We start from the raw sequence: 12,247 nt of genomic DNA, 5'->3' as shown, positions 1-12,247 counted from the left end.
AGGGTCCAACTGAATTTTAATCATCTGGAGTTAGAAAAAGATCCTTCTTAAGAGCCTAATGTACTTTTGAAATTGTGGAGAAATTAATATCACCTTTTCCTGGATTTGGGTGCAGAGAAAACATGGGAAATGCAGGTAGGAAAAACAAAGTTTCAGTCAAGTTGAACTCAATCAAACCTAGCGTTCTATTAGAATTCAGAGCTCTGATTTCTTCTCTTTCTATATTTTTCTAAATTATCGAAACAACCAAATGGATGAGATATGACCTCTATCAAATCCCATAGAGTTCCTCTTTGTTTCTCCTTATGAATTAATGATGCAAGCAGCATTTCTTTGTTTCCTGTCTTCAGGTAGACAGAAGAACATTACAACTTCTCAATTCATTTTCCAGCAGTCATAATGCATACAGAAGATGACTATATATCTGAAGAAATAAAAATAAAAAAACAAATGAGGGATGGTTTCGAAGAATTCTATGATGAACAAAAATTCAACATTAGTTTCCATATTTTATGTTCATCACTTATCCATTTTGATCAATTCCATTCTCTGGGTATACCATAGAATCTATAAAGAAAGGGAACTTTGTTCTGCCTAGCTAGTGCATTAATATCCATAGAGAGAACAAGAGAGAGTCTACAAGTGGATAAAATGTTAAGTTACCTTCCATCTAGGCTGATTGTAATATTAGCATTACATGAGGAAATTGGTACATCAACTGGGTTGTTCTCCCGATCCTCAGCTGACATTTCATGAGAATAAAGAGTAGGCTTAGGAGGCATTTGCAAGAGCTCAACATCACCTTCTAGCATCTCTAGTGCTTTGCTCATGGAAGGACGGTCCATGGGCTTCATCTGCACACACCACAATGCAACTATGACCATCTTCAATATATATTTCATATCCTCTTCTTTGGCATCTCCAATTTCAATGGCTTCTCCCTGCTTGATTTTGTCATAAATCCATGATGGGAAGTAAATTTCATTTAGATTCTCTTCATGTACACTCACATGTCTCCGTTTTCCCACTATTTCCATCAATAACATTCCAAAACTATAAGCATCAGCTTTATGCGACACACCTCTAATATTTTTATAAAACAACTCTGGAGCAATATATCCTAACGTTCCTTGAGCTGCAGTGAGAGACACAATACTTTCATCTGTTGAATACAATTTCGCAAGGCCAAAATCTGAAACTTTTGGAGTAAAGTCTTCATCCAAAAGAATATTGTGAGGCTTGATATCAAAATGTAGAATTTGCATGTCACACCCTTCATGTAAGTATTCAATCCCGCGTCCTACTCCAAGTGCAATCCTATATAATCTATCCCAACTCAAAGGAATTCCCTTTTCTCTTTCAATGAAGATGAACTTATCAAGAGACCCATTTGGCATAAAGTCATATATAAGGGCCCATTTTGATCCTTCTACGCAAAATCCAACAAGTCTTACCACGTTAACATGGTGAATTCTTCCAATTGTAACGACTTCATTAATGAAATCTTGTCCATTAGATTTTGACATGATTAACACTTTTACTGCTACAACACGACCACTTTGAAGCTTTCCTTTATATACACAACCAAAACCTCCTTGGCCTAACTTATTCTTGAAATTGTTGGTCATATTCTTTAATTGTGAATATGAGTACCTGATAGGTTGGAAATTTCTCTGATTTTGCAGAAATTCTTCAATATTATTGTCTACTGACAAGTGCCTCTGTCGAAACATGTAGAATAAACAGCCAAACAGGCAAGATATCCCAAGCACAGTGCGCCCTCCAATGAATATTATGACTAATAGATCAACATAAAAAGGAAAAAAATATTTTAGGACAAGCTTTATAACATGTGCTCAGTTATCAAATCCAACAAAGTACAATGGGAAAGAAAATAAGGTGCATTTGCTTGCACAAACTTTAATCCTTGGCTGTAGATTCCTTAATTCCAATTTATATTTCATCCTACCGGATTTAATTTATTTAAATGAAGTAGAATTGCAAGTTCAATTCAAATCCAATTTTGCACAACCAAACACAGAGTAATCCTCTATTCAGGCAACAGAATTTGACCAACTACAATCCTGAACGCAAGAATTCTAAGGATTTCTACTAAAAACTTTATCTTGCTAATTCTACATGAGAAAATGAAAACTTGGGACGTGGAAATCTTACCAGCCTTTTGAAGAACCCAGACTGCCAAAAAGAGACAAACATGAATTGAATTAGAAATAAGACAGATAGAAGAGTGTTACTAATGAAAATTTCAATTTGTAAAAATATGGAAGATAATAAAGAACTAGTAGAGCCTTACCAATCACATAGTAAGCAGGACTGACATCAATATATTTTTTAAGTCCTGCATCATTAAGAACGATTATATAATTGTTCGAGTAATAGGGTTAATAGAGAAACACAAACAATTACGAAGAAGATGAATATATAATCTCTCATTTATATTCAATATTGCATTATCGATCTCTTATATTCACATTTAATTTTGCATTCAAAGCCAAATGCAAAATAATCCTTCATTTCAAATAAAAAGAATTCTAAACAAAACTTCTATCCTACTTTACAAGAAATCCATGGTGGGAACTAGGAAATATTACCTTGGATTGTAAAGGAAGTATGAAAAATTGTCTCGACTGTTGACAAGAGAAGATATAAAATTCAAAATGAGAAAAAGATTAGTGGAAATTCTTATGATTATTGTTATGAAGTAATTGCTATATTAATGTAAAATTTAGAAAAACTCAAAATGAAAGATGCTTAAAGATAGTACGTACTCCAAAAGTAGACCATATACACTAGGCCTTTCAACAACGCCAGAAACGCTGCATGATTAAATCAAACAACTGAAATTAGTCATAGAAGGTGAAGACGCTTATTTGACTGAACTGCATATTTCGGTTTCCAGCAATTTTTTTTGTTCTCTAAAACTGAACTCACTTATGCCAACGCATCGTACAGTGTGGTCACTGATATTTGGAATGCACCGTAGATGTATATTGCATTTGCTGCAGAGGAATGAAAACTTAATCCCCATAAGCAGCATTTCTTGCAAATCTGACATTGAACTAATGGGGGACTCTGACCCTGCCTGGAATTTATCAGTAATAACAGTTATGCCGAAGGTGCATGAATAGGGAAGATCTCTCACCTTCTTGGAGTCTCCAACTAGAGCATAAGCATACGATTGTGAAGAAAAGGAAGAACCATTGGTGCTTGTGTTGCAAAGAGTAATAGGAATATAGTTGCGATCACTGATCACTGGCCTGGTGCAGTTCATCAAAACTATAGCATTGTGCCCATAAAAAAGTTCATATGGATGTACATCATATACTGCCAAGGAATAGGGAGGAGTGGAGAAACAGTTGCCCTTCTCTAGCCCCGGAACTACTACTCTAATGGTGTAGTTATCGTAGTTGATCTCCGTGACATAGTATTTCCCATATAAGATAGTACGGTTGTTTTCACAAACCAGTTCATATGCAGGATCAGGATCACCACATCGAGATGGACCACCTTTTAATCGGAAAGGGTTGCTGATGTTTCGGATATGCCCACAAGAAGAGGGCCTGCAGGGCTGGTTTTCACTAGAAACACAAATTGAAAGGAACAAAACATGGAGTAGTACCGTTATGAGGAGTACTCCCACAAGTTTTGCTTTTCTCACCATTGCAAGAGCTGCTTTGGCTTTGGGAATCGAAAGTTTCAGAAAAAAGATATGAAATTACAATCGAATGCGCTATACCAACTCAGAATTAAACTCTCTTGCCAGTTGATTTTTCCATACATTGGAGTCATAATCAAGTTTTCTGATTTTTTTTCCTAGACAGTGATCATTATCAGCCTCCAACTACGACCACGCCAAATAATTAACGAATAACGCCAATGTACAAGACTAATAAATAAATGGATTTACAAAGAAATATCAAGGAACTTGTGTGAATACAACCCAATAAATGACATGGAAGTCAAGTCCACATCCAAGTAGGCTAACCGTGTGAATACAAGTCAAGCTAGTAGCACAGAACCATTACTCCTTTTCTACTCGTTATCTTTGAAAAATCATAGACGTAATCGATACAAAACGCCAGAGGACCAGCGTAAAAAACTTCAGAGATAAAAACAGTTTCTTAGAAATGGTCCTTTTATTTTTATTGCTCATGAGATTATTTGCAGACGTTGGAGCTAACCAGGATGAATACAAGGAATCAAATCGCAGTCATCAGGTTCCCGTTCATCATGAACTGGAGATGGAATATTTAATTGAAAAACTTGAGTCCCATTTGATGTAGAAGTGAAGATATATGATATGTTAAGCTATTTAAAGACCTAATAACTTAAACTTTTGGAAATAAAAATTTATGAGGTTGGATACCATGTTACGTTTTCCTAGTAGGTTAAACCAATCACAGATTGAGTCAAGGCCTTACAGATGACCACATGATTCATTGAAGTTGAAACCAAATCCAATTAAAGGAGTAGTGACCCACTAGCGTGGCTGATGGGTATTGCCTCCACATCCGTCCAAACCCCATTTTTAGTACGTGTTCACTTTTCCTTCAATGGTCCCCCAACTCAACTAGCAGTCACTCATTCTAGACTGATCTTGTCGACTTCTCTTTCTCTGCGCCATATAAAAATCACTTTTCCTTTAGTTGTTCCCCAACCCAACCGCCAGTCAATCTTTACTAGTATAACCTTATCTATACGTGTGGCCAACCTAAAAAATCACTGCCTGAAATATGGTTTTTATCAAGACTCATTAGTTCGGATGCATAATAGAAATGTCAAGATAAGACATGTTACAAACCATATGATTGGGTATGACAACAATTTATTAAACTAATATTTTATTTCATTTTATTTTCTACATTAACAAAATAACAAAATTATTTTTATAATAATTTAATCATAATTGTACTATAACTCTAATTAATAATTAAATTAGGACTCATAAGATACCTAAATAAACAACAGTTTCAAATATTTCTCAAATTTCTAAAATTCTTCTAATTTCCTTTAAGTTGAATTACTAATTTTAATGGCTTCTCCTTAGCTAACATTTAAAGTCAATTACACCAAGCATCATCTTCGACTTCTTGAACACATCACCCTTTAGTGGCTTTGTAAAAATGTCAATAACTTGATTTTCTAATCTACAAAATTGGAGCTCAATCTTACCATTTTTCATGAGTTCTATAATACAATAAACTTGATGCTTATATGTTTGGTTTTACCAAGAAACATTGGATTCTTTGTCAATGCAATAGCATACTTAGTATCACACAAATCCTTACAGGATCTTGTTGTTCTTACTTCAACTTATTAAGCATCCTTAGAAGCCAAACAGCTTGGCATGCTGTGAAAGTCATAACAATGTATGCAGCCTCTATAGTCAATAATGCTAGAACATAAGGTTTTTTTTAATAATAATTTAATGACCATGAGAATTCTCCTTTTCAAGTATAAAAGAAACATAGTCGACAATACTCTTTTAATTTATATATCACCTCCCTAGTTACCATCTGTATAACTCACCAACTAAAGTTGCTTGAGTAGAAGTAGCAAGTTTCATGATCATGAATACCATTTCTATACCTCAAAATCCACTTTTTGCTTGCAAGTGTTACTAATATGGTTTTTCCATAAATCAAATGATAATTCCCACTTCATAAACAATATGTAGTCTACTAGAACTCAATTAAATAAAACTTCCTACAATGCCCTTAATAAAATATGTGGGGTTTACTAACTCCTAGATACCTTCCTTGAATTGTTTTAGAATTTCTATGATATATTTATTTTGAGAGATGAAGATATTATCATCCGTTTGTGGAACGTGAAATCCAAGAAAATAGGACATTAATCTCAAATTATTCATCTCAAATTGTTATGTCATTGTCTCTCTGAAATCTTAAAACATATATCAACAATTTCTTGTAAAAATTAGATCATCCACATAGAGGCATACAACAATTGCATCATAATTAGAATTTGACTTAATGCACTATCAGCTCAGAATGAAACTTTTGAAAACTGTGTTGTGATAAATTAGTGTCAATTTGCATGTACCAAACATATCATGCTTACTTTAACTCATACAATACCTTTTTGAGTTTATATAGTGCAACCAAGGTATGAGTCTAAGGTGAATATCAACTCCTAGTACATAAAGCCTTTTGGCTTAGGATCCATTGACTTTGCTACCTACTACATTGATTAAAAGGCATAGAACAATGTAATACACTTTCCACCAAATTAAGAATGGTAGTTTGCAAGGTGAACTCAACTTTTGCCTAAATTGATAAAACTTAAATTTAGAATGTTGAAACTTTGAGCTTAAAGGCCGAGATACTTACCCTTATTGTCTATGCAATTTAACATGAAAAGAAAATCTAGAAAGTTTGTTAATGAGACTAATAATAGTGGTTTTGGGAAGACTTTGGAAAATAGGTTTTCAATTTCATGAGTGATTGAACTTAAGGTAGATAATATGACCTTGTTTGATCAATCCTACCCTAATAGTTAACATACACATAAGACCATTCAAATGGTTACATAGGGTAAGAGGTTTTCAGTGGTGATTATATGGATATGCATAATGTATTCTTAGCTTGGTTTATTTTTATATTTGTCAACATTCCTAAGGACTAGCAATGGACTAGTTCGAGGTTGTGATTGATGTCATATATTGTATGGTAATGAAGGCATTTAAAATCACATCTTAGGCTCCATATTAGATCTAAATGCACTTCTCAACTAGTTAATTGTATGCTACCTTGTATATGCTTAGTTTTCTCATATTTTCTATTTAGTCAATGTTTTCATGAATAATGATGGTCTTGGGATCCTCTTAGAACATCCTAAGGATAGCAGTGGAGTATGAGAAGAGATAAAGGATCAAAGTTGCATGAAAATTAATGATGTAGTCTTATTTCAATCAATCAAAAGTTTTAGGTTGGTTGAAAGCATCAGAGATATCCAAATAAGATCAAGCAAATTTTTTTAACATTTGGACTCTTTAAAGATCTAAGTTGCCACCTATTATAACTAATCATTACAAGTAAAACTCCAAACTATAATTCAAAACTTTCCATGTACACTAATGATCATTGCTCCCACTAATAGTATCTCTAGCAGAGATCAAGGGCTTGAGGTAGAGAAAGAGGTTGTGCCTAATGTGTTGAGAGATGTTTGGTCAATGGACCTAACGGTTGATTGGTTAAGAAGCACATTAGATTGTAGTCAGAGGTCGTTGGGCTTGAGGATCTTCCTTTTTTATTTTATTTAATGTGTTCTAGGTTTTATTATTTGTGTATTTTACATGTGATTTATTCACAAAAGTTTATCTCTATTATTTTATTTGTAATAACTTTTTATGTGCATTATTGTCGTTACATTTTATTAATTTTCTGCTATTATTCATTGGAGTATAGATATTTCCTTAGAAGCTACGAAACCCTATGATTATAGTTGTAAAGGATATAATTGGCCAAACCAAAGGTTATGTGCTCCACATCAAATCTAGCAAGGATTTGACAATTGCTTTAATAATAATCCCTATTAGCATTTGATCGTTCCCAAAGGTATATGCCAAAATACAATAACCCTAAGTATAAAGAGTTGGTTGTAGTTTTAATATCCATGTGAGTTGGGTGTTCAATCACATGGCAGTGTCTTAAGTATACATGGGAATTAGAAAGATTGGAGGATGAGTGGAATTTTTTAAAAGTAAGCACTTTCACTTAATCGTTTGATAAAAAAAAGTTAGTGAATTTTGTTAAAACAAAGGAAAATTGACTAAAATTGAGTTGAATTTTATTTTTAAAAAGACTTGCAAAATTGTTGAGGATTGTGAAGGATCCTTGGCTCCTTTATTTCCATGAAATAACCTTCAATGAAATTGATGCCATAGAGATTACCTATAGGTATTTTTAGTTGGAGGATTTTTAATACAAGCATCTTTTAAGTGAACCTAACATATCATACTTGTGAATTGAAATGCCCATTTGTTTGCCAAATCATAGTATCAAGACTCAATAATAATTATCTTAAGTCAAAACAACTCTCAACCACTTATGATACCCTCAAAGGGGCCCCTAAACTCTTATTTTCAAGCATCAGGGCATAGTATTTTAATTAAAAAACAAAAGGTCTAACTCACAAACTGAAGGTCATTTCACATAACACAAGGGAGGTAGAATGATCACTCCCAAAATGCGTATGCCAAAGAGTAGTTCCCCAAGTATAAGGAGTTGGGTGTAGTTTTAAAATCCCAATGAGTCGAGTCTCAAACAACAAAGAGAGGATCTTAGGTGCACAAGAAAATGGAAAGGTTTAGAAGATAAATAAAATTTTTTTAGGCAAACTCTTACACTCAATTGTTTGAAAAAAAAAAAAAAGATTGATGAATGTTGTGAAAAACAAAGGAAAAACAAATTGAACTGAAATTGAGCTTTAACTTAACAATATTTGCAAAAGCGCTAAGGATAGAGGTCTTTTAGGCTCCCTTCTTTTCATGTAAAGACCCTTAATTTTTAAGCTAACACAATCAAGATTACCTATAGATGTTCTCAATAGGAGCATTTTCAACACAATCAAATTTTAATTAAACCTAATGCTTCAAACTTGTGAGTTAGACAACCATGGTAAAAATTATCCAATTACTTAGGAAATTTGAAAATTATTTTGCTTCAAACTATATTGAAATGCCAAGTTTGAGTTGTGAACATGTTGACATCGACTATGTCCTAAATAAGCAATTCAAGCAGCCACCCCAGAAACCTTTTACTTGCTAAAACGTAGAATTAGAGGCTCAATTATGGTCATTTCAAAACGAAATAACTCTTAATCATTAAGCAATTCAGATACTACTAAAAAAAACCCTTAAACTCTAATTTTCAAGTATTAAGGCATGGTGTTCTAATTAAAAATAAAATAGTTATAATATTCTTGAAGTCTCCACTACCTATTTACTTGCTAAATCATAGAATTAAGGGCTTAATAATGATTTTCTCAAGTTAAAATGTATCTCACCTTTAAGTTCCTGACATGCCCTCAAAGTGGCACCTAAACTTCAATTGCCAAGAATCAAGACATGGTTTTCTAATTAAAAGTAGAGAGATCTAACTTACACGCTAAATAAATAATTAATTACCTAATAGTAGAGGATCATTTCATGGGACAACAAAGGTCTTAAGGGCCCAATTCTCTTTCGGCTAAGCTACTTCTCAAAAGACATGAAAATGAAGAATAAAAACATATAGCATAAAGAAATTATCATTAAAACCCAAGATTCAATTTCAATATTATGTTAAACTAAATCTTAAAAGTAAGTGCATCTAAGTCTGGTCAAAGGAAATAAGTTGAGAGATTACAAACAACTAAAAGGGGCAAAACATTACAAATATTGAAGAGGTAACAAGAAGCCCCAAGGTTAGAGGTTAAAGAAGAGCTCCCCACGAAGAGTTCTCCTCCAACTGCAAAATCCCTTTAAATAGGTGTTCTAATGTTGCCCGAAGTAGTATACCACGTGGAGGCATAAAAAAAGAGGTAAAAGATCCATTGGCGGTTGGAGAAAAGTCTAAGAATGTGGAACCCACACTTTCTTAGTGTTCTAGAACAAAATAGTGGTACTTCTAGAGAAAATGCAATCAAGTTATGAGGTTGCGTATCTTGGCGCCATTTTTTCAAATAGGTGGACTTCTTCACCTCAAAATGGCAGCATCACGAGGAAAAATAGCATCAGGCTATAGGGTGGTGCCATCTTGATGCCATTTTTCCTAGAATGCCCCTAAGCTCTATCAACATTTTGTCTATTTTTCACTAATTTTTCTTGATTTGTCCACATAAATATACAATTTCCAAATCTTGTAAATAATAATGATATTGATATTAGAAAAGTCTACAATTTAACAAAATTTAATTAAACTCTTTTGGATATTTTTAAACCCCCGCAACTGTCCTCAAACTTTTGATGGGTTAAAATAGGACTACAACATTGATTTTTATGTCACTTTGGTCCTTCAACTCCACTCATATCCCACTCTTGCATTTTGGATGTCCCAAGAGGTTTTCAAGATCATAGCTACTTTATGAAAATAGTTGTAAACATCAATAACTAATGAAAATGTGAGAAAACCAAGCATACACAAGGTAGCATACAATTGACTAGTTTGGGGTTGCATTTAATGCATAAATGAACCTTGAGATATGATTTTTATCCTCATTACCATGCAATTTATGGTATCAATCATATAAGGACCCTTTTCTCCTTAGGAAAAAACCACTCAAAAAATTTAAACTAAAAAACAAAAATAGAACAAGAAACAATAATTATTGAAATTTAAGATTAAGCTTCAAAGTTGTATAAAATTAGAGAGTAAACGTAGCTAAATGCAAACACAATCAAGAAAATGTTGTTTAATACATTAAAAAAAAAAAAAAAAAACTCTTTAAAGCTGGAAAATATTTTTATGATTGAAGTTATAGTAGCAATCCCAAAGTTGGAAGTTGAAGAAAAGATTCCTATCATGGGCCCTCTCAAGTGCCCCTTTCATCAATGGGAAAATTCCTTTACATAGGTTCTCTTATGTTCCTCTGAGTGGTATGCCACATGAAGGTATCAAAAATAAGGTAGGAAATCCAATAGTGAGCTAAGCAAAGAAAAGAAAAGAAAAAGTCTCACACATTTTCGAAGTTCCAACAAAAAATGAAGGTAGTGATGGAGAAAATGGTGCTATCATGGCGTGTTTTTCTAGAAAACTCCTCACCTCCTTCAACACATTTCCTATTTTCACCAATATTTCTTTTTTTTTTTTTTTTTTTTTTTGCATAAGTAAATGGTGTCCAAATCTTCTAAAAAATGATGAGATTGATATTTAAAGAATCTAGAATTTAAATATATATTCATCATAGCTTCAACTAGCCTAATCACTTTTGATTGACTCAAATAAGATCATATCATTGATCTCTAAGCAAATTTGATCCTTCAGCTCTACTCATACTCATTCTTGCCTCCCGAAAGTTCCAAAAAGTTTCCAAGATCATTATTATTTATAAGAATAACTATAAACATCAATGAATAAATAGAAAATATGTGAAAACTAAACATATTCAAGGTAGCATACAATTAAAGTGTGGAGAAGCTAGTATGTTTAGTGCTAAAATGAAACCTAAAATGTGATTACCCTTATTACCATGCAATATATGACATAAATCAAGATTCTTCTCTAATTTTGAAATTTATCATGCAGAATCTTTTCTAACCATCTTTCTTTAATGTAGTGGGACTTTAGTAGAGTGAAGTACCTTTAACATTTGCTGTATCTCAAAACATGATCTCCTAGTTGCTACAATGAAAAAAAATAAAATTTGATTAGAAGTAAAATGAGATACCTTTATATCTTATTATAACTGAAATAGTTGATCTTACAACCAAACTTTATTAGTTTACAATTTTAAATGATGTCTCATACACCAACCAACCCCTATTGTACAACAGGTTGAAGCAATGAAGTAAATGAAAACCATATTTAAAACAAGTTTTAGAGTGAACATTAAACGGAGGGATGGTGCCTCAAAAAGTAAGAACAGGAAGATGAGTAGTGGGATTATAGCAACCTCAAAAAATTAGGATATAAAAAGTTTAGCTACAAGTAAAGTGTGGATATATATTAAAACTATGTATGAGATTCCGTGAGGGTCCAACTACTATACTTTAATCATGTTAAGGGGATAACTTTAAAAAGCCTCATCTTTAAGATGCTAATCTGCTTTTAAAATTATGGAGAAATATTACATTTTCCTCGATTTGGATGAAGAAAGAACATGGGAAATGCTGGTGGGAAAAATAAAGTTTGAGTCAAGTTCAATTCAATCAAGCCAAGTGTTCTATTAGGTAGGCTCTGTGAGAGAGGTTTGGGGATCTTATTAATGGAAGTTTAGAATTCAATGTTCTGATTTCTTTTCTTTTTTCTAAGTCATCTAAACAACCAAATGGATAGGATCTGAGTTCTCTCAATCCCATGAAGAATTCCTCTTTGGTTCTCCTTACGAATGATGCAAACAGTATTTCTCTGCCTTTAGCTCCACCACCAAGCCTCTGTTTCCTGCCTCCACATACTAAAGACTGAACATTACAACTTCGCAATTCATTTTGCAGTCGTCGTAATGCACACAAGAGATGACTATATATGTATAATAAATAAATAATAAGGAATTACAATGAATTCTA

At 33.0% G+C, this 12,247-nt stretch overlaps 2 protein-coding genes across 2 annotated transcripts; both read right to left on the bottom strand.

The window, feature by feature from the left end:
- Positions 1 to 568: 568 nt before the first annotated feature.
- Positions 569 to 3,249, bottom strand: LOC117932958 (rust resistance kinase Lr10-like). Its single transcript, XM_034854287.1, has 7 exons — positions 3,164 to 3,249; positions 2,953 to 3,020; positions 2,790 to 2,837; positions 2,613 to 2,648; positions 2,315 to 2,359; positions 2,176 to 2,196; positions 569 to 1,798 (listed from the first exon to the last, which is right to left on the bottom strand). Exons 3-7 carry the CDS (start codon positions 2,803 to 2,805, stop codon positions 660 to 662), a joined length of 1,257 nt encoding a protein of 418 aa, XP_034710178.1. The 5' UTR covers positions 2,806 to 2,837; positions 2,953 to 3,020; positions 3,164 to 3,249; the 3' UTR covers positions 569 to 659.
- On the bottom strand, positions 2,888 to 3,682 carry LOC117933384 (LEAF RUST 10 DISEASE-RESISTANCE LOCUS RECEPTOR-LIKE PROTEIN KINASE-like 1.2). Its single transcript, XM_034854749.1, has one exon. The coding sequence runs from the start codon at positions 3,680 to 3,682 to the stop codon at positions 2,888 to 2,890; it is 795 nt and encodes a 264-aa protein (XP_034710640.1).
- Between the last annotated feature and the right edge of the window lie 8,565 nt (positions 3,683 to 12,247).

This window comes from Vitis riparia, chromosome 16, assembly GCF_004353265.1.
Source record: "Vitis riparia cultivar Riparia Gloire de Montpellier isolate 1030 chromosome 16, EGFV_Vit.rip_1.0, whole genome shotgun sequence".
Lineage (NCBI taxonomy): Eukaryota > Viridiplantae > Streptophyta > Magnoliopsida > Vitales > Vitaceae > Vitis > Vitis riparia.
Note: the sequence above shows the minus strand (reverse complement) of the source record. Positions and strands in the feature narration are given on the sequence as shown.

Bases quoted from the DNA above. Each gene is read 5' to 3' on its own strand.
- LOC117932958 (XM_034854287.1), bottom strand. The intron at 2,197-2,314 runs GTAAGGCTCTAC...TCTTTTTGGCAG, and splicing joins TCCTGCTTACTATGTGATTG to TCTGGGTTCTTCAAAAGGCT. The intron at 1,799-2,175 runs GTAAGATTTCCA...TTGATCTATTAG, and splicing joins CTGGGTTCTTCAAAAGGCTG to TCATAATATTCATTGGAGGG.
- LOC117933384 (XM_034854749.1), bottom strand. From the start codon at position 3,682: ATGGTGAGAAAAGCAAAACTTGTGGGAGTACTCCTCATAACGGTACTA.